The sequence below is a fragment of the Otolemur garnettii genome, unplaced genomic scaffold (genome assembly GCF_000181295.1).
Source record: "Otolemur garnettii isolate 467f Iridium unplaced genomic scaffold, OtoGar3 scaffold00202, whole genome shotgun sequence".
NCBI lineage: Eukaryota > Metazoa > Chordata > Mammalia > Primates > Galagidae > Otolemur > Otolemur garnettii.
In genome coordinates this window covers 1,821,393-1,843,667 of record NW_003852597.1, presented here as the reverse complement: position 1 = coordinate 1,843,667, position 22,275 = coordinate 1,821,393, and the positions used below count along the sequence as shown (strand labels likewise).

General features: G+C 45.5%; 1 protein-coding gene across 2 annotated transcripts in view; it reads left to right on the top strand.

Annotated features, from left to right (window-relative positions):
• The window catches only part of ST3GAL3 (ST3 beta-galactoside alpha-2,3-sialyltransferase 3), a 152,577-nt gene that overhangs the window by 112,069 nt on the left and 18,233 nt on the right, over window positions 1–22,275 (top strand). Inside the window, exons 5-8 of one of the 2 annotated variants that reach the window (XM_012812350.2) lie at window positions 7,199–7,293; window positions 11,071–11,134; window positions 11,927–12,022; window positions 12,292–12,478. In XM_012812350.2, coding sequence (XP_012667804.1) covers window positions 7,199–7,293; window positions 11,071–11,134; window positions 11,927–12,022; window positions 12,292–12,478 — 442 coding nt within the window. Of the gene's footprint in view, window positions 1–7,183; window positions 7,294–11,070; window positions 11,135–11,926; window positions 12,023–12,291; window positions 12,479–22,275 lie in introns of both variants that reach the window. The other variant, XM_023507730.1, reaches the window with a different exon arrangement.

Here is a 22,275-nt window from a genome sequence, read left to right as displayed (position 1 = left end):
TTGTGGTTGTCACTGTTGTTTGGCAGGCCCAGGCTGGGTTTGAACCCACCAGCTCTGGTGTATGTGGCTGGCGCCCTAGCCGCTGAGCCAAAAGAGGCTTTGTTAGTTATGTGGAAATAGACAAAATTGGATCCAATCTTTATACTAGCCAAAATGGATCAGAGATTTAAATGTAAAAAATGAAAACACAGAAGTACTACAAAAAAGTATAGATGAATTTCTTTATAACCTAGGAATAAGGAAAACTTTTCTGAAATTCAAAATCCAGAAGCAGTAAGAGAACAGATTGATATATTTGACTGCATTTACAAAACAAAAACTATTACAAAAGTGGAAAAAGATTTTAAAAAGCAAGAAAACATAACATCTTAAGTAAATAAATAAACTGGGGGAAATATCTGTAATTGAATTATATCTTAGAGGATTTGTATATTTAATATATAATGGTCTTTAAAAAAAGGGAAGAGAAAGACAAATGCCCTATAGAAAAATGGAAAAGAAATATAAAGTTGTACAGAGAAAGAATTGCAAATGGCCCTTCCATACATGAAACAATGCTTAATTCTACTTATAACTAAAGAATTGCAAATTTAAATGGCATTAAGATACTATTTTTTTTCTATCAGACTGGCAAAACTGAAACGTTTCACAGGGCATTTATGGTAGGCTGTCTGGGAAAGCGGCACTTTCCTGCATTGATGATGGGTGTTGCAAAATTGTTTAATCACTGTGGAGGAGAATTTGGCAATATGGAGCGAAATTACAGATACACGTTCTCCCTTTGATCAGGCAAACTCACCTCCAAGAACATGTTCCAAAGATACGCTGGCAAATAGAAATGACACATGCATGACATTGTATATTGTAACCCCTGTTGGTGAAAATTCTTTTGTGAAAGGCTGGAACAACCCAGAGGACTGATAATCATAATGGAATATTATCGAGTATATAACTGTAATGGAGTGATCACCAGGATATATTGTTTAGTTTAAAAAATCAATAGGCAAAACTATATGTGTATACATTACATTTTTAGTAAATACAGAAGGGAATAGAAATATATAGACACACACATATATAAAAAAAGAAGGATAAAATAAAAAGTAACAAAAATGAATGCTGTATGGGAATAGAAGTATTATAATAGTAGGCAGATACAGAGATGCAAGCTAGACTTTTTTGAATGTATTTTTTGAATTTAATTGTGTAACTGTGCAAAGTTTTATATCATCATAAAACAAAATTAAATTTAAATGAAGTAAAAGCACTCCCTAAAAAGCAAAAGCAAAATAAAACAAATGAACTTAACTATGTATCATTGATGAATTAAAGAGATACAAATATAAAATCAAAGAAGAAAAGTAAACATGGTCTTTATGCTATATGAATTATATATCGATAAGGCTATTTAAAAAAGAAAAAGATAATTTCAAATCTTGCTATCTTAAATTTGAATTTAGAATAGCATTATAAATACATGATTTTTTTTCTTTAAAAAATTATTACTGGCCCACCAACCCAGGAATGGATTAACAAGCTGTGGTATATGTATACCTTGGAAAACTATTAAAAAAGATGGAGACTTTATATCTTTTGTCTTAACCTCGATGGAATTGAAACACATTCTGCTTAGTAAAGCATCATAAGAATGGAAAAGCAGGAATCCTATGTACTCCATTCTAATAGGAAGCCAGTAGATGAACTAATATAAGGGGGAGATTGGAGAGTGAGGGGGAGGAGGGAGGGAAATGGGAGTCACAGTGTATGGCACATCTCTTGGGAGCAGGATAGAATTACAGGAAGGACTTTAACACATGCAATCAGTACAACCTAATTCTTTGTACCCTCAGTGAATCCCAAATAATATTAAAACAAAACAAAACAAAACCAAAAAAACCAAATTATTTCTGGCTGATCCAGTGGCTCATGCCTATAATCCTAGCACTTTGGGAGACTGCAGTGGGAAGATGGCTTGAGGCCAGAAATTCAAAACCAGTCTGAGCAAGAGTGAGACCCTACTACTTAAAATAGAAAAATTAACCAGGCTTGCTGGCACACACCTATAGACCCAGCTCTAAGGAGGCCGAGGCAGGAGGATCACCTGGACCCAGGAGTTTGAGTGTGGTGTAAGCTATGATGCTATGGCACTCTAGCTGGAATAATGGGATAAGATTCTGTCTCAAAAAATTTTTTTAAAAATCCCCTAGTTTTGTCCACCTGAAAAGACCTAGAAACAATGACCAACCCATAGCAACATGAACATCCCTGGCTACATAGATGGTGGTTTCTGAATACCATTTCCAATTAAAAGGAACCAGAGTGTCTTGGGAAAATGACTAGTTGGGACCAAGAAATGTACAAGATAGAGCTGGGTTTGGTGGCTCACACGGGTAGTCTAGGTACTTGGGAGGCTGAGGTGGGAGGATCACTCAAGCCCAGAGTTCCAAGCTACAGTAAGCTATGATTATACCACTCCACTCCAGCCTGGACAACAGAGTAAAACCTCATCTCTTGAAATAAAGGAAGGAAGGGAGGTAAGGAAGGAGGGAGGGAGGGAGGAAAAGAAAAGGGGAAGAGAAGGGAAGCGATGTGTAAGAGAAGCCTGGAGCATCTTTTTATATAAGAAAACAGGCTCGGCGCCTATAGCTCAACCGGCTAAGGCGCCAGCCACGTACACCTAAGGTGGCGGGTTCGAGTCCCCAGCCCGGACCCGCCAAACAACAATGACGGCTGCAACCAAAAAATAGCCGGGCGTTGTGGCGGGCGCCTGTGGTCCCAGCTACTTGGGAGGCGGAGGCAGGAGACTCGCTTGAGCCCAGGAGATGGAGGTTGCTGTGAGCTGTAATGCCACGGCACTCTGCCCAGGGGGACAGCTTGAGGCTCTGTCTCAAAAAAAAAAAAAAAAAGAAAACATGCAGGGTTCTGTGGCTCATACCTGTAATCCTAGCACTCTGGGATGCCAAGGCAGGAGGATCACTCAAAGTCAGAAGTTTCAGATTGCAGTAAGCTATGATAACACCACTACACTCCAGCCCCCATTATATAGCAAGACTGTCTCAAAAACAAATAAACAACCTAAGACATTATCAAAGATTACTGGAGTGTGTCCAAAGAGCTTAGGAGCCAAGCTGAAAAGCCCCCACTGGCCTACTGGGATAATCTGAACATCAGGAAGAATAATGATTACAATAGATTGACATGTATCAAATATGTTAAAATGTATGAATTCCTAATGACTACAAGGAAAGATTCATTAATCATCTTTGGAGGGTACTAAGGAATCAGCTTATTATTTTGAAAATTGGATCAAAAAGGCATGGGAGTGGGGGGAGAAAAACTACAAGTTTATCTATCTTTTCTGTATGACTGGTACCTGAGGATAATCAAAGAGTTGATGATAAAAAGTTTATACAAGGATTCTAGCATCTAAAGACGGAATGGATCTAGGCTGATCCTTAATGGCTGCTATAAGCATTCTGTGCAGAGCTGCTGGGAACTTTGTAAGTTCTAGCCCAGGGTGCTTAAATCTAGTGATCAATCTTAACACTGCAAGGAAGTGCCCATGGACATGTACCCCCTGAATGCACCCTGGTAGACTATTAAGTCTTCTTGCCCAAAGAGTAAACCAAGTCTGACCACCAGTCCTTAGAGTACAGGAGACAGAGGAACATACTGAACAATACCCGAGTGCAATCAGGAAAAGATGGAATATGGGGCATTCTGCAGGGCAAATAACCCATTTTCTTTAGCAACAAATTATAAGGGGGAAAAGGAGAAAAGAGGAAACCTATGGATTTAAAAGAGACATAGCGATCAGCCAAATACAATGTACGGACCCTGCTTCCATTCGTTTCTAAACCAACTATAAAATAAATCATAACAAGAACAACAAACATTAATGAGACAGTAGGAGAGATTGGAAAACTCATTGGATATTTGTTGCTATTAAAATTATGGTTGGATGGTGCCTGTAGCTCAAAGGAGTAGGGCGCTGACACCATATGGAGGTGGCAGGTTCAAACCCAGCCCCGGCCAAAAACTGCAAAAAAAAAAAAAAAAAGAAATTATGGTTAACATTTTAGGTGTGATAATGTTTTTAAGAGGACTTGTTTAGGTGTGGTTGTATTTTTAAGGTTTCTTTACCTTTTAGAAATTAATGCCAAATTATAGATGAAGTATGGCATGATTTCTGTGATTTTTCAAAATATTACAAGAAGTGGGTGGGGGATAAAAGAAGCAAAATTGACCATGATGGAAAATTGCTGAATCTGAGTGGTGGTCTTTGAGGAGAGAGGATTCACTGTCCTGTTTTTTCTATTTTTATGTAGGTGAAATTTTCTATAATAAAAAGTGTGAAAATATGTATATACGGGAAGGAAAAAGAGTGATTTTTGCAAAGAGGTGCACCCAAATAGCGGAGAAAAATGTTAGAGAAAAACTGACTTAATCTTTCAGGGAATAGAAAGGGAAGCTACAGAAAGAACATCCAAACATGAAGTCTCATAAAATAAAGAGATGAAGTGGGAAGTGTTTGAAAACAGATCATAAAAGGAAGCAATGAGTAGGTCACATACTAGAGGCAAAGATTTTTAAGAAACTGTTATCAGGCCCACTTAATACTTTTTGTTATGATCTGTCCCATGAACTTTTTTTGGCCATTAATAATATGGCAACTGCTGCTTATTTGGTCATATTTTCATTTCTCCATCTTTTTATATTTCACTCTTTTGGCCAATTTGTAACGTGTGATCAGCAGTTTACAGGTTGTGTTGTTTGACCCTGTCTCTCTATATTAGGAGAAATATAGTCTATGTGGAAGTCTACAAAATAACATGGGAAAAGGAAAATCAGTTGGATATCTATCATAAGATTGTATTCTTAGATTATGGATTTTTTTGCTTTTTGAGAGAGAGAGGGTCACACTCTGCCACCCCAGGCTGGGGTGCAGTTGGGCAATCTTGGCTCACTGTATCCTTGAATTCTTGGGCTCAAGCATGATTATGGATATTTTGTCTGTATTTAATTGTATTTTCATCCAAAATTAACATATATTACAGGCTACACAAAAAAAGAATAAGGTATTTTTTGAAAGTAAAAATCTGGATAATGAACTGTCTAATCATCTGAAAAAAGGGGTGGAGGGAAGGGAGAAGAAAAGGAAAAAAATATGTTGGCCAGGCAAGGTGGCTCACGCCCATAATCCTACTACTCTGGGAGGCTGATGGGGTAGATTGCCTAAGCTCAGAAGTTTGAGATCAGCCTAAGCAAGACCCATCTCTAAAAAAAGTATCTGGGATTTATGGTGGGTACTTGTAGTCCCAGCTACTTGGGAGGCTGAGGCAAGAAGACTGCTTGAGCCCAAGAGTTTGAGGTTGCTGAGAGCTATAACATCATGACAGTACTCAGGGTGACAAAGTGAGACTCTTTCTAATATATATGTTTGTGTGTGTGTGTGTGTGTGTGTGTGTGTGTATATATTTTTTTTTTTTAAGGAAAAAATATGTTAAGATTATTTGGCTAGATCTTAGGAGATTTTATTAGTGTATGACGCCCAGTACATATTTGGAAACAGATAAAATCCTGTCCAAGCTTGACGCAGAAAAACTTTACAAAAATTTTGTAAGCTCAGTCCAGAACCAGAAGGCAAGGTTCTTTATGTAGGTTTAGCCAGGGACTTTGTTTCCTTTGATATAACACAGAGGCCATGGCTAGGATCCTCAGTGCCTCTAGTAAAAACATCAAATATATTAATTTACTTAGACTTTATATACTAGGCCCAAGAAATATGTGTTGCCCTTTGACCCAGGGGGCAAGTGTGCTGACTCAGTTGCAGGGACCCAGAAGTCCAAAGGGAAGCTCTGAGGCAGGAATTGCCTTTCAGCAGTCTCAAGTATTGACCTCTTTGTAGCAAGAGCGATGGGGAAGGGAGCAGGATTGAAAGTTTTCTGCATCTTTCAAGTTCATATCAAAATCTCTAACAATGTTAGGCCTCTGAGTGATTACTGATATTATTCTTCCTGGGAATGGTGGTTATAATGGTGCTAGTGATGATGGGGGATGAGAAATGGATGCTGTGGTTACATGAGGAGGGGTAAGTTCTAGCTTCTGGGCTTGGAGGGCCTCTCCTGTACTTCCTTAGTCTCCAGTAATTCAGAGGGCTGATTCAGGTTGAGTTAGAAAGTCACCGAGGCCTAGGCCTCCACACATTTATTATTGGACAGAAAGGTCCTAAGCAGGCCCCACACCAAAACTCTCAGCACACAAAAAGTACTGGCCATCTTTTGAGCTGCCAGGTGCCCCTCAAGGGTCTCCGAAGCCAGGGTGCCAGGTTCCATATGAAGGCATCTCTGTAGCTTTCCCTCTGTGCCTCACCTCCCTTTGTATCCCCTTCTCCCTAAGCCTGCCGCCTACCCTGCCCAAGAAGAGTGAAACTTGCTGTTTTCCTTCTCCCCAACTCAGCATCACTTCATCCTTTTTCTCTCTCCTTCCCCCCTCAATCTCTCTCCGGGTCAAAAATTAAACCTTCATGTTAAACTTTGGATCCCTCTCCCACCCCAACACATACTTAGCTTTCCCTCTCCCCTTTTCTCTACCAGCAAAATAACTCACATTCTCCCTGCTTTGAAACCTCTCTTCACAGGCTGCCTCCTAGGACTCTGCTTTTTCTTTCTCTTCTCTACCAAACTTTTGTCCGCTATAGCTTTTAACGTGCCTTTGCCCTCTCACAATGAATTCTCCTTCCTCACCCTTGGTGGTCCTCCTCCCAGAATTTTTTCCAAAATTATCTCCCTGCACTGCCTGTATTTTTGGATATTTTTTGGCCCCACTGGACAGTGTCTCATCTCTGTGTTCCCGGATTGCTGGAACAGTCCAGGCAGCAGTAACTATTTGATGGATGCCTCGATAAACTTGCAGAGAACTTCTAACTCTTGAGTGTTGATCCTTGCTGAGAAAATCTTCTCTCTCCACTTCTGTAGCTGGCCACATAAACACTGACCAGGCCTGATCCCTCAGACTTAGGCTCCACTGAACAAGACCTGTCAAACTCCATAGCCCAGTGACCAGGCTGGGGTAGGGAGAGTGTGCTGAAATGTGATGGGTTCCAGCAGGTCCACAGCCAGAACCAATGCACAGAAGAGCCAACCAGGACTCTGGCCTGGAGCCCTCTGGTGATCCTTAACAGCCTATTGTGTTCCAGGTTCTCCAAGCCTGCACCCATGTTCCTGGATGATTCCTTTCGCAAGTGGGCTAGGATCCGGGAGTTTGTGCCGCCTTTTGGGATCAAAGGTCAAGGTATGTTGGGAACCCTGACCTACATTAGCATCACATCCTCCAGACTGTCTTCCTACCCTTCAGGACAAGGCTATATGCTCAGAAGTCCCCAGGCTGGGGATCCACCCATCCTCCACTTTTCAACATCCCTTCTCTCTCCCTCTTTCCCTTTCTTCTTTTTATCCTACTTCTGTAATAGAATATTTACTCAGAGCCCACCACTTTTCCAGGGACAGGTGTACAACAGTGAAGTAGACAGATTTGGTTCCAGTTCTCAAAGACCTCCAGTGTGGTGGCAATATAGATACTCAGAATGCAGAATGGTGAGGACTGTGGGGAGGGTAGTATAAGAGCTATGAGATCACAGAAGGACTATCAGCCAGAGACATTAGCACTAGGTCAATGGGGAAATTCCCAGAAAAACAGAGGCCATCCTCCTGGGATGCCCCCAAGTTCCTCCCCAATCCCCCCTGATATTTCTCACCTGAACCTAGACTCCCCCCAAGTCCTTTCTTATCCTGGCCAAAGCCAGACTTCCCTCCTACTCTCTCAGAAACTCTCCCTTTCCATTGCCCTAGGGACCTACCCACTCCCTCCTCAATGAAGAGTTTCCTTTCCCTAGTAGTTTAACAGTTCTAGTTCTTTGTCAAGTTCTGGTACTGTCTGTCTCATTGCACAACAGAAAAGAATTTGAACTTTAGGGTCAGACATAGAAGGATCAGATTCCCATACTGCATCTTTACTAGCCATGACCTTGGACAAGTTATTTTGCCTGCCTCTGCTTTAGTTTCTTCATCAGTTAAGTGAAGAGATGCCAGGTGTGGTGGCTCACACCTGTAATTCTAGCACTCTGGGAGGACCAGGCGAGAGGATCACTTGAGCTCAGGAGTTCGAGACCAGCCTAAGCAAGAACAAGACCCCATCTCTACAAAAACTAGAAAAAATTAGCCAGGCATGTCAGTGTCTGCCTATAGTCCCAGCTCTCAAGAGGCTGAGGCAGGAGGAAGGAATTCAAGGAATTTAAGGTTGCAGTGAGCTATGATGATGCCCGTGTACTCTCTCCTGGGCAGCAACAGAGTAAGATTCTGTCTCAAAAAAAAAAAAGAAAGAAAGAAAGAAAAAAATGGAGAGAATAAACTATTGTGTAAGGTTGTAGTCAGAATAAAATAAAAAAATTGTTAAAGGCATGATGTCATTTGGCCAGCAGATTCAAGAATACTTGAGCCCTCTGCTCAGCCTGCCCACCTCTCCCTGAAAAGAAGACAGTGACCAGAAAAAACACTAAAATGGAGCTTTGACCTCAAAATCTCCAAGGACCAATCACGGGTTGGGTTGAACCATATGAAGAGCTCCTTTTCCCTGGGCTCAGGTAGCCAAGCAGCCCACTGTTTTCTCTGATCCCCACTGGAAACTCTGATCATATAGCTGCTGAGGCCAGGAAAATGCAATATGGAGCCCATCGACCAACATGAAGAGAGTGCTGACTAGTGTGTGTCCTTCTGCTGAGGTTCTCCTCCTGGAAAACAAAGCCCAGTTCATATCCTTGACATTGGCCCATTAGTAGCAAAATGCCTTTTCTTAGAGATAAAATTGGAGAAAGGAAAAAGAAGGAATCTGTGGCCTTCCCTAAAGCCCACTGTCAGGTTTGTCGGAAGGCGCTTAATGTGGAACATCCCTTAAAGGTTTGTTTCTTTCCCCCTTCTTGCCCAACTTCTGGAAAGTTTCTGCTCATCTTTCTCACCATTTATTGGTATAGAATATGTCCACCTCCCACCCCCATTCCAGTGACACTGGTCAGTCCAAAGGATACTTTTCAGTCCCTACCTTGACCTTCTGGCTGCATCTGACAATGTCTCTAACCCCTCCTTTAAAAAATTATGTTTATTTCTGGGCGGCGACTGTGGCTCAGTGAGTAGGGCACCGGCCCCATTTACCAAGGGTGGCTGGTTCAAACCCAGCCCTGGCCGAACTGCAACAACAACAACAACAACAAAAATAGCCGGGAGTTGTGGTGGGTGCCTGTAGTCCCAGCTACTCGTAAGGCTGAGGCAAGAGAATCACCTAAGCCCAGAAACTGGAGGTTGCTGTGAGCTGTGACGTCACAGCACTCTACTGAAGGAGGCAAAGTGAGATAGAATCTCACTAAATAAAAATAAAAAATTATGTTTATTTTTAATTTTGAGAGCATCCTTTCTTTGCATGAAATATTTTAGGCATACAAAAAAGAGTATAAAGAATAATATAATTAACACTTGTGTACCTTCCACCCAGCTTAAATATAAAACAGGAAACAAATGAAACTTTCTGCATAGCCCTTCCCCCAAGAGGCCCTTATCCTGGTTTTGGCATTCCTGTGCCTTGTTTATGTTTTTTTATACTACATATTTATATATCTGTTAAAATATGGTATTGCTTTTGTATGTTCTTAAATTTTACAAATGTTGTCATTGTATGTACATGTGTGTGTGTAGTTGTTTTTTTTTTTTTTGCTTATGTTTTTGAGATTTATTTATATTGGTACGTATAGCTCTGTTTAGGTCATTATTTTTAACCACTATTTAGTATTCTGCATACCATATTATATCTGTTTTCCTTTGGTGGACATTTAGGTTGTCTCCAACATTTTGCTATTATAAACAGTTCTGCAGTGAACATTCTTTGCAAGGCTCCTTGAACAAATCTGTGAGTTTTTCAATGCTATAATCTTAGCAGTATAGTTGTAGACTCTTAGTCTATGCACGTCTACATTATTATTTGACATTATTAAGATGTTCTCCATTGCGGGGGTTCCAGTTTACTTTATCAGTAGGTCTTTATGTATATTATCTTTTATCTTCCTAACTCTCTTCATTTTAGAGATAGGGAAACTACACTTCAAAGGAAGTGATTTACATAAGGTCACAGAACACTTAAGTGGCAAAACCAGGATTTGACCCCAAAGCCAGTACCCTTATTAGAATTACATATTACATATTATAAAGCTTTCATTATACCAGAGTTTGAAAGAACAGTCATTATTGCCAAAGCAGCGAGAGGCCGGGAAGACAAGTTCTGATTAGTGGGCACAAGATCTGAGAGCACAGAGGTCATGGGGGTCTAGAGCAGCTCAAGTAAAGTGCAGGTGGGCAGATGCCAGGCCCAGCAGGTGAAGTGGTAAGGAAGTGAGACAGCCTTGGCATAGAGCAGGATTGGCGATTAGCAATGTGAGATGAAGAGAGTAAGAGGAAGGCAGTATCAGAAAATAAGCAGGTGGTCTGCCCGAGTGAGCTCTTCAGTCACTGGAGGTCTCCTCATTTGTTTCCTGGTGTCTGCTTGGTGGGGACACAGAGGCAAACACAATGTGGCCTCTATCTCTGCTATCTCTGATTAGGTACTCCTGTTTGGTGGGAGATAGATCCATCAGCTTCCAGGCAAGTTCTGCCCTCCTGAGACCTCTATTTCCAGCTCGGCCTAGAGGAACACCCACCAGCTGGGGGGTGCACATTCTGGGGCCTGGCTGCAGAGCCTCGGGAAACCCATGAGTCTTCCAAGGAAGGTGAATAGTCCTGGCAGAGAACCGGCACACCAGTATTAGGGCCTGGCCCTGGGGGAGATACGCCTGCCTATTTTCCTGCCTCCAACTCCTTTCTCAAGGAGAAACTTAGGGCAGTTGCCCAGCCCAACCTTGTATTCAGAGCTCCCTCTTCTCACTACCTTACTCTAGCCCCAAGAACTTGTGCCTTCAACTAGAATTATCAGCAAACATTATTATGGAAACTGAAGTTACCCTCTAACAGGGACTCCCTCCTCTATTCACAGACAATCTGATCAAAGCCATCTTGTCAGTCACCAAAGAGTACCGCCTGACTCCTGCCTTGGACAGGTGAGCACTCACTGCCCAGCCTCCTGCTTGACGTGTGCACAGATGTTGAGGCCAGCTGGCCACTCCCTGATGTGAGCAGATTCGGATTCTCCAGCATGTCCACACATATACACACAGTACACACCATGGGGTGGGTGGAGCAGGTTAATGGGACCACCCCACTGGACCTGCTCCCCTGTGGGTTGTCAGCATTTGGCAAGACATCCCAGGACTCAGATGTAAGAGGTTTGAGGGTGAGAACTGAAAACACTGGGCCTGAGATTAGCCCAGCAGTGGGACTGAGGTCTGAGTGGTAGGGGCAAGTGATGGGGGCAGGGTTTATGTCCAGGAGGCTGGGGCAGGAGAAGCAAAGTGGGTAGGCTCCCTCCTGGTGGCTGCTGCAAGCCTAGGGGCTTCTGAGTTGAGAATAAGCCAAGCTATTCCCATTCCCCTGTTCTTGCTTTCCTGATTTAGCCTTAAGCTCAGACCACTTTTCTTTCTTCCCTGAAGGCTGCTTAATCCTCACAAGCCCTTGGGGAAACTTTATCCTAGAATGCTGTCTTACTAGAGACCCCTCCTGGGACCCAAGCCTTTGCACACCCCTGTTTTCTCAGGGAGATGTCAGGGACCAGGGATGCCAAGGAATTCCAGGGCCCAACTATACCCCAGTGTGGTTCTGGCCTCCTCTCAGAAATGCTGCCAGAAGCCCATGGGTCTTCTTCCTGTCTCCCAGCCTGGTCCTGGCCAAGGGGATGGGGTCAGGGGCAAAAGGGCAAGGGGCGGCCCCACAAGCCTCTACCTTTCTCCCCTTAGCCTCCGCTGCCGCCGCTGCATCATTGTAGGCAATGGAGGTGTCCTCGCCAACAAGTCTCTGGGGTCACGGATTGACAACTACGACATTGTGGTCAGGTGAGTTCCCCAAAGCAGCACCACCTTGGGCACCCAAATGTCCTGGCCTAAACCCTGATCCTGAGCCCACTGAAAACTGCCTATCCATCTAGCCAGTTGGGCTGGTGGTCAGCAGAAGCCTCAAACCCTGGGTTGTAGGGCTTTAAAATGGACAACTAGGTGGCACTAAGTGACCTGGACTCCCCATTCTTTGTACCTGGGTATTCTGGGGTCTCGGTGCCTCCCCAAACACAGGTAAGGCCAGCTCTGACTGGACATGCTCTGTGTAGACTGAACTCAGCACCAGTGAAAGGCTTTGAGAAAGACGTGGGCAGCAAAACCACCCTGCGCATCACCTACCCCGAGGGCGCCATGCAGCGGCCAGAGCAATACGAGCGAGATTCTCTCTTTGTCCTTGCTGGCTTCAAGTGGCAGGACTTCAGGTGGCTGAAGTACATCGTCTACAAGGAGAGAGTGGTGAGCTCCCCAGCACTGGCTCCTTCCCTTCCTGCCCAGCCTTCTCCAACTCCCAGGCAGTCTCTCCCACTTAACCTGGCAAAGAACAAGTAGGAAGGAGTCTTTAAAAGAAGCATTAATGACACAAAGCTGAAAGCCACCAAATGCAACCAGGGGCAGAAAGGAGATGCCAGAATTATTGGGCCAGACTCCAGGAGCTAACATGCCACCTGCTATCTGCCACCTGCCTCTAGGTCCCCAGGAACAGGTCCTTTCTCAGCCTTCCCTCACTAGACCCCAGCAGTCTGGGGCCCTTCCCTGTCTGGATCCCCTAGGGAAGGGAAGCTGTCTCTAAGGCCAGCCTCGGTATTACTCCTGATCTTCAAACTCTCTGGCCCTGACCTGTAGCTGCCTGTCTGATCCCCTGTGAGGTCTCTCTGACTCTGGTCCTATGGGTCCTGGCTTCTTTCTCAGCTGGAGAAGGAAAGCCTAATCAGGGACCAGCCATTCTGCAGGGGCAGAAGATCCTTCAGCTTGAGAGCAGATTCCTTACCATATGTCCTGGCCTCTCTCCACTTTGTGCTTTTACCACTGGGACCCAGTAACAGGGTCCCTAACCTGCCATTGGGTCTGGTTCTACTCTTTAGTAATGGTCAGATTCTGTACTTACTGTTCTAGGCAGGCAAGGGTCTGGGTCCATTTCTTTAGGGAGCTTATGTGACAGAGTAGTGTGAGACTGCTCCCTAATAAACCCACTGAGTCCCCTCTTGAGACCTCTATTTCCAGCTCGGCCTAGAGGAACACTCACCAGCTTATTTAGTCCATTCCCCCTCTCCTTCAACCAGCAAACCTAGGGAAGGGTCTTGCCGAGCTCAAGCCATTTATCTTCCCATACCCAAGCCTTACCAGAGGAGGAGGAGAACAGATGGCCCTCTGCCTACAGTGAGGAACTAGTTCTTTCTGGAGATTTAGGGAGGCGTTGGGGGCTGGAATAAGTTTCTGCCTGTGGTGGGTCTCAGTGCAATTTGGTTTAACTCCACAGCTCTTTCCCAAGCAAGGCCAAGTGCAGTCAGTGTCAAGTAGGTAGCAATCAAGAGAGAAGACAGAAGTCAGGTCCAGAAATTCAGGTAGGTGGGACAGTGGGGAAGGGTAGGTGGGACACCATCTCTGAACCAGGTGAATGAGGCAGCTAGCCTCTGCTGGGTCTGGTTCTGCTCTCCAAAGGGAATGAAAGAGCCAGGCAGCCCAATTTCAAGCAAACCCACTGTCCATGCAAACCAGGCAGAGGATGGAGGTGGGGAGGACCTCACTGTTTTCAGAATGTTGGGGCTTGAGACATTAATGTCCTCAGAGTCCTTCTCTTTGCCTTGAGGCATATAGAGTCACAGATAGGTACTGTTAAGGGAGAAATGGGAGGAAATTTAGTTTACCTTGGTGAATACCAGCAAGCTGGGGGGATGCTTGGTCACTCTGGCCTTCTGCCCATCTGCCTACCTCCTCCTGGAATATCCTTCCCTCTGCCCATGGGTTCCTATCAAAGCCTCCCTCAGAGCAGAAGCTCCCAAGGGCAAGGCCTTGATCCCATTGGTTTTTACCCTTCAGTGCCCAGTCCTGGTGAATGATCTGGAAGCCACTCAAACATAAGCTCCTGCTTCCCACTGGGAAGACCAGGGAAAGCCAGGCAGTCCAAACGATGCCAGGCCAAAGGTCTAGGTCAGAGCCAGCCAGGTGGGTGTTATCCCATGTTCCTTCTAAGAACACAGAGGTCAGTTAATTTAAGTCTCTTACAATTCATCCAAGGGAGTAAGGACAGAACGAAGAAAAGGAAAGAAGCCAAGTAGAGTTGGAGGACTCCCTATACTCAGGCCTCTCAGGAAGCAGACAGCAGGGCCTCGCTTTTCCCAGCAAGACTGAGGAGCTCTCCACCTGGCATGGCCTTGGCAGTAGGCAGATCCAAGGTACCAGACCAGTGGGGTTAGGAAATGTGTGGTATGCAGTCACACACTCACATTGCTGACGTTTGTACCCATCCTGGCCATGTGCAGGGATCCAGGGCCAGCTTTGTGTGGTGAGAACTCCTTCTCATCGTGGGTGGGGGGCGAGTGGAGAGGGGAGATGGGGAGGAGTCCTCTGAGTGCTGTGGGTCTTCCTTGGCTCCAAAGTCAAAAACCATTTGGGCCTTTAGAGTGAGCTGTCAGAGGATACAGTGATGCCCCCAGCCTCACCTCCCCTGACACCCAGACAGGACATGCCGAGGCCTTGGGGCTACCCCAGGGCCTCTTCTTTAGTACCCAAGGCTAATATGTTCCCAGCACCTCTCCCACACTCTCCTTTACTGCTCTGGCATCTGAGACCCAGGTAAGTGTAAGGGAGACTCCTTCTCTTGCCCCGCAGGCTTGTCCTGCTATTGCAGGGGTGTTTCTAAACTTGCAGCCTCTGGGCTCCTGGGGAGCTATCTGCACCTGTCTGGAGCCTCACCTACAGAATTCTGGCAGGAGGCAGCTCTATGTACTGGAGCCAAGGCCTGGCTAGGCAGTGCTGGAACAAGTATGAAGCCTCAGTCACAGGTGCTGCCTGCTGCTTGCTGTGTGATCTGTCATTTGTAGCATGTAACTCTCAGGTACTTGAGAGTCCTGGGAAAACCAGACAACCCAGAAAACAACCTGTTCCAGGATTGGCTATACTTTCTTCCTCTATCTGGGATCTCCCCCTCCCTTGTTTGTGGCCATTTGCTTCCTGACTGACTGGACACCAGCACCAGTAACTCCAAACAAGTTATGACAAGACCTTTACCTCACAGGACCCAGGAGCCCTATCAAGCCAGCAAGCAGGTATAGGAGCCCCCAACAGGCTGTGTGCACTCAGGACAGCTCAGAAGAGCACTAGAGGATGGGCAAGAGGGAGTTAGAAGGGAGGGTGGAGCCAGGGTCATGGGTGGTGCTGTCCGTAAGACCCTGGGAGGAGGAGGCAGCCTCCAGCATAGGTGCGAGTCCTCAGAGCAGCCTCTGCAGGGGCTGGGGGTGTCTGCCAGGGGTGGGTTAGATGGCCCCAGGACTACAGAGATGAATGAAGCCCTGTTCCTGACCTGAAGTAGCTCACAGTCTAGTGGGAGAGACAGTCCCAAGACTGGAGTTAGAGTGCAGTGTGTTAGGTACTGTGGTAGGGAGAGGCCTAATGCAGCCCTGGGGACAAAAGAAGTCCTCCTGGAGGAGTCACTCCTGAGCTGGACCCCTGAAGGAAGGGTCAGGAGTGAGTCAGGTGAACAGTATTACAGTGAAGGGAAAAGCACATGCTAAATTCTATGTGAACAGAGCATGCATGAGGAAGGGGATGTGGTGGGACATGGGGCCTCACGTCTCACACACTGTGGCCTGTGCGTTCTCCTCTTGGTGTTGAATAAAGGATAGAGACAGCCCTTCCACTGTCAGAAGGAAGGCGCCCTAAGGTGTGGAAAAGATGGGACATGACAGAGGCAGAACTTTCCATCCTATCACTCAGGGTCCATCCTCCTGCTTCTGCCAGCCTCCCCTAGTACACCCCAGGATGCCTAGTAACACAGGGACACAGAAACCTTCCTGACCCCCTTTGCTGCCTCCACTTCCTCCTGTCCCCAACTCTTCACTTCTGAAACTAGAAGGCTGGCTTCACTGCTGAGCAGCCTCAGACAGGACATCAATTCAACAAGATTCAGTGAGGCCCAGGCCTGGCTGGGTTGATGTGGGTGTGACCCCCAGAAGAGGGAGAGGAGCACAGAAGAGTGGGGGAGGGAGTAGTTGACCTCTGGACAGTCTCGACCTTCCAGCTGTAGTTCACTCAGCCCCTGGGAAGGGAGGGAGGAAGGGCAGAATCTAAGAGGTCAGCCACAGCCCCACATTCATGCACAGGGAGATGGGGGCCCTGACTTGGGGAGCGACAACACAGTTTAAGGAGGGAAAATGGCTTAGGCCTTGCAGTTACAGCGACTCAAATTTAAATTGAGACTGTATCACTATGAGCTGGGTTATCTCAGGCAGATTACCCAGCCTGAGACCTTAGTCTCACCTATACAATAGATGAATAGGACTATGCATTTTTCAGTATTGTCTTTAAGATTAAAGTGAAATGTAGGAGTACCTAGCACAGAGAACTAAAATTCTCAGTCGATAGCAGTTGTTACTGTTATTTGTTGTTTGTGTGTTTTTTTGAGACAGTGTCACTATGTTGCCCACAGTAGAGTGCTTTGGTGTCACAGCTCATAGCAACCTCAAACTCTAGGATTAAGAGTTTTGCCCCAGCCTCTCAAGTAGCTGGGACTACAGGTGCCCACCACAACACCTGGCTATTTTTGTTGTTTTTATTGCAGTTGTTACTGTTGTTTTAGCTGGGTTCGAACCCTCGAGCCTTGGTGTATGTGGCCAGCGCCCTACCCACTAAGCTACAGGTGCCGGCTATTTGTTGTTTTCTTATTGGTGGTGGTTTTGCTGTTAGAAAAGCCTAGTTGCACTGGAGAATGAAGCATTATTCTATCTAGGCTGTAGGGCTTGGCCTAGTAGGTGACCTAAAAGCAGATGTCAGAGGCCAGGCCTAGAGGAAGGAGAGACAAGGAGGCCCCTAGTGAAAGGCAGGAAGGCTGGGTTAATGGCCTGGAGGTCCACAGGGCAGACAGAGTCACCAGGTCTCTGAAGATGAGTCCTTATTGGACCAGGCCTGAGATGGGGATTGGCTGTCCATCTGCACCTAAACCCATACTCTGTTCAGGCCTGAGGGGGTTGCAGAGCCTTCAAATGGACTCTGCCCAGAAGGAACCTGACTTGGGCACCAGCTCACCACTGGGGACTCAGTGCCAGCCTCCTGCTGCTAAGGCAGCAGTCCCTGTCCCCACCACACAGCCTCCAGCCAACCTGAGACCACCTTACCTAAGAGGCCATTTCCTTTGCAGCCATTGCCAGTGGATACAGCTCCTTCTCCCTGAGAGGGCCAGGAAGACTTCTTGCTCACTACACACTTCCACACCCTACCTGTTGCTCCTTCATTTTCAGATAAGGAATTGGCACCCCCCTGCTCCTCGTCTCTGTCACTCATAACCTTTTGGTTATTCTATCTCGTAGCTACCATCATTGTCATATTCTCCTCTTCCTTTCTCTTCTTTTCCTCCTCCTCTTCTTCCTCTGCCTTCCATTACTATCGTCATAGCAGCTGTCATTTATTAAGTTCTTTAGTTTACCAGCCTTTCTTGAATTCCTTCATTCAGTTGTCATAAAGACCCTATTAGATGGGACTGTTATTATCCCCATTTTAAAGATTAAGAAACTGAGGCATAGACTGGGCACGGTGGCTCACGCCTGTAATCCCAGCACTCTGGAAGGCTGAGGCGGGTGGATTGCTTGAGTTCACGAGTTGGAGACCAGCCTGAACAAGAGTAAGACCCTGTCTCTACTAAATATAGAAAAAGGTGCAGCGCCTGTGACTCAAGCAGCTAAGGCGCCAGCCACATACACCTGAGCTGGCAGGTTCAAATCCATCCCAGGCCCACCAAACAATAATGACGGCTGCAACCAAAAAATAGCTGGGTGTGGTGGTGGGTGCCTGTAGTCCCAGCTATTTTGGGGGGTGGCAGCAGGAGAATCACTTGAGCCCAGGAGTTGGAGGTTGCTGTAAGCTGTGATGCCACAGCACTCTACCCAGGGTGACAGCTTGAGGCTCTGTCTCAAAAAAAAAAAAGAAAAAAGAATAAAATAAAAATAGAAAAAAAATTGAGGCAGGAGAATTGCTTGAGGCCAAGAGTTGGATGTTGCCATGAGCTATGATGCTATGGCACTCTATCCAGGGTGACAGCTTGAGACTCTGTCTCAGAAATAAAAAATTAGGCTCGGCACCCGTAGCTCAGTGGGCCTGCTAAATAACAATGACAACTGCAACAAAAAAATAGCCGGGAGTTGTGGCAGGCACCTGTCCCAGGCAGCTACTTGGGAGGCTGAGGCAAGGGAATTGCTTAAGCCCAAGAATTTGAGGTTACTGTGAGCTGTGACCCCATTGCACTCTACTGAGGGAAAAAAAAAACATTTAAAGAAAGAAACTGAGGGCAGCACCTGTGGCTCAAAGGAGTAGGGCCCTGGCCCCATATGCCAGAGGTAGTGGTTCAAACCCAGCCCCAGCCAAAAACTGCAAAAAAAAGAAAAAGAAAAGGAACTGAGGCACAGAGAGGATGAATTACTCTCTAATTAAGTAGCAGAGCTGAATTCAAATCAAGATCTGACTTCCCCAAGGATCTTCCTAAGAAATGAATCTGATCACATAATGTTTAGAATCCTCCATTGATTAGCTCCGACCTGCCATGGCTTAATAAGAGAGCTACTGATCACTGAACTCTACTCTGTCCAGGCCCTGGGATATATGATTTAATGCCTGCCATCCCAGCAGCCCTATGAGGCAGGTACTATAAATAGTAGTAAGTAACAGAGCTGCATTTTGAACCAAAGTTGTCTTCACTTTAACCACCACATCATTCAGTCACTGATTCATTCATTTGGCAAATATAAATCAATCACCAAAATCACATGGAGTCCTGTGCCTCAGACACCATCTCACTCTCTTGACAACTCCCAGTGCCTTTCTCTGTATCCACCCAGTCCAGTACCATGGGTTGAATGTCACCCATGGGAAGAGAAATTACAGAAATGACAGCTAAGGCTGTAACACAGTGGTGCTACCTTCGAGCATCTTGGTGCTGCTTCCCATTCCTGTGTCCTGTCTCTGTGCTTGATCTTCTCAGAACCCGATCCTCCTCACCATCCTCAGTCCTACTGTATCGCAGTCTCTGTTCCAGGAAATCTCATATCCAGCTGTAGAGGGAAGGTAAAGATCATCATCAGTCAAGAGGCTGGCTTTCCAGCCTGCATCCTCACCCCTACCTGTCCCTACCATTGCTCCACAGGGTCACTTCTTCCCTGTGCTCTGGATGCTGTCTCCTCTCACCTTCTCGGAGCTGCCTTTGTTCATTCATCTCCCTTCTCATCTCTTTGCTGGATCTATAAATATGTTCAGGTCTCTCTCACCTTAAAAATAAAAGCCCTTAGGGTGGCGCCTGTGGCTCAGTGGATAGGGCACCAACCCCATATGCCAAGGGTGGCAGGTTCAAACCCAGCCCTGGCCAAACTGCAACAAAAAAATAGCCAGGCATTGTGGTGGGTGCCTGTAGTCCCAGCTACTCAGGAGGCCGAGGCAAGAGAATCACCTAAGCCCAGGAGTTGGAGGTTGCTGTGAACAGTGTGATGCCACGGCACTCTACCAAGTGCAATAAAATGAGACTCTGTCTCTACAGAAAAAAAGAAAAAGAAATAAATAAAAGCCAGGCATGATGGCTCACACCTGTAATCCTAGCACTTTAGGAGGATTGCGTGAGGTCAGGAATTTGAGACCATCCTAAGCAAGAATGAGACCCTGTCTCTACCAAAAACAGAAAAATTATCCAGGTATTGGTGGTGCATGCCTATAATCCAGCTACTCAAGAGCCTGAGGCAGGAGGGTTGCTTGAGCCCAGGAGTTTGAGGTTGCTGGGAGCTATGACACCACAGCACTCTACCCAGGGAACACAGTGAGACTCTGTCTGAAAAATAAGATAAATAAAAACCCTCTCTTTAGCTTGTATTCACCCTCTTTCCATCCCTTCCCTTTCAGATTTCTGGGAACAGTCATCACCTCTGCTAGCATCTTTATGTTTCCCCTTCTATTTCTCACTCTTTCCAGCCTGATCAAACTCATCCCTTTTCTGGCAGTGACCTTCTGATTTTAAATTGTGTGGCCTCAACCTCTGCCCTCCCTTTAAAGGAACAGCTTGTCAGCCCACATCCAGTGAAATGTACTGTGTACCAGACTGTGCTGGTTTCTAGGGATAGTCCCTGACTCATTCAAGTTCATGGCTAAAAGCCTGGGAAGAATCTTTGATTCCACCATCTTCTTTGCCTTCCTTATTCAACCATTCAGTCTCCAAATCTTTGATTCTCCCTTCTAAAATGTCTGGCTGAGCATGGTGGCACATGCTTATAGTCCCAGCTACTCCAGAGACAGGCAGGAGAATCACTTGAACCCAGGAGTTCAAGGTTATAGGGAGCTATCATTCATGCCCATGAATAGCCACTGCACTCCAACCTGGACAAGTCTTGTTTAAAAAATGTCTGGCATGGGTCATTTCAGCAGCCCTCCCTTCTTCTCTGCCTCTAGTCAGTTCTTCCTCCCTCCATTCTCCACATCTGTATCCCAAGGAATCCTCCCTACTGCCTAACTCTGGGCCTCAGTTTCCACATTTCTTTATTCATGAAAATGGCTGTCAGGTTGCTTTGTTCTCCTGCTTCATGGTTCCTTGATTCCTTATTGCCCAGATGCAGTGGTTCTCAAAATTCATTCTAATACCAACAGCATCAGTATCACAGGGTAGCTTGTCTGAAGTGCATTAGGAGGGGGAGCAGCTGACTTAGATGTTCTGAATGAGAACTCTGGGGGTGGTTGCAGCAGTCTGTTTTAACAAGCCCCCAGTGATTCAAGCACAGGCTTATGCATGAGAAGCATTGGCCTGCAGAATAAAACTCAAATTCCATAGCACAGCATTTCAGGATCTGGCCCCTTCCATCCCCTTCCTTGTTCTCACCACTCTTTCTTGTACCCAACATGTACTCTCCACTCTAGATGTACCAAAATATGTCCTGCTTCACACCTCCGCAATCCACCTGCTCCCTTTCAAGGCCATGTGAGATGCTCCTCCTCTTATAAGCCCCAGAGGGCCTGGATAGCCTTGTTTCTGTGTGTAAGTCCATCACCTCCAATAGCATTTGAAGCATACTTGGCCTACACAAATGAATAAATAAATGTGGAAACTGAGGCCCAGAGTAAGGCAGTAACTTCTGGGAGAGTCAGGATTCCAGTCCCAAGTTTCTGACTCATGGCCAGGGCTCTTTCTTCCCAACTAGGCCGCCTCTTGCTTTCATTGCCCTGGGAGGCGGTTCTTTTAGATTCAGACCCTTGCATCCTCTTGCTCTCTTCTCACCTCTCTGGAGCATAGTCATGTTTGATCTTTCTGCAGTTCCAAGATCATTCTCCCTGATAAAAAAAAAAAAAAAAATGCAAACTCAGCCATGCCTTTCAGTGGTCTATTGACATCATGCGGTCCACCCCAGGCTGCCTTCTCTTTTTGTTCATTGCTTTTTTCCAAATATAGCTTTCAAAAAGGTTTTTGACCCTCTCCTCATAGCATACATCAAAATAAATTCCAAATGGACTAAAAAGTAAAATACAAAAATACAACCAAAGGGAATTTTGAGGAGGAAGAATAGAAATCAAATCCCTGGAGGGAAAGAATTTTCAAGGCACAAAAAGGCTAGAAGAAATCAAATTTGATAACATAGGAGAATTTAAACTAAGTTAAACAAAAATACTGTACCACAAAACTTTGAAAATACATGCAGAAAATATGACAATTATTATTGTCATTATTATTGTTATTATTATGAAAGTTAACAAGAAAACATAATTATTATTATGTTAAGTTAACATAATTATTATTATGAAAGTTAACAAGAAAACCCTAGGGTCCCAGAAGGTAGTCGGCAGGAGACAGAATGGACTATAGGAAGAAATGAGTAAACAACACATATTTAGCCTTCCTAGCAGTCGAAGAAATTCATGGGAAGGCAATAGGATGCTGTTTATTACCTCTCACATTTTTAAAGAATGTGTTTAAATTATAATAGATGATGGTGGGCAGCACCTGTGGCTCAAAAGGGTAGGGCGCCAGTCCCATATGCCAGAGGTGGCGGGTTCAAACCCAGCCCCAGCCAAAAACAGCA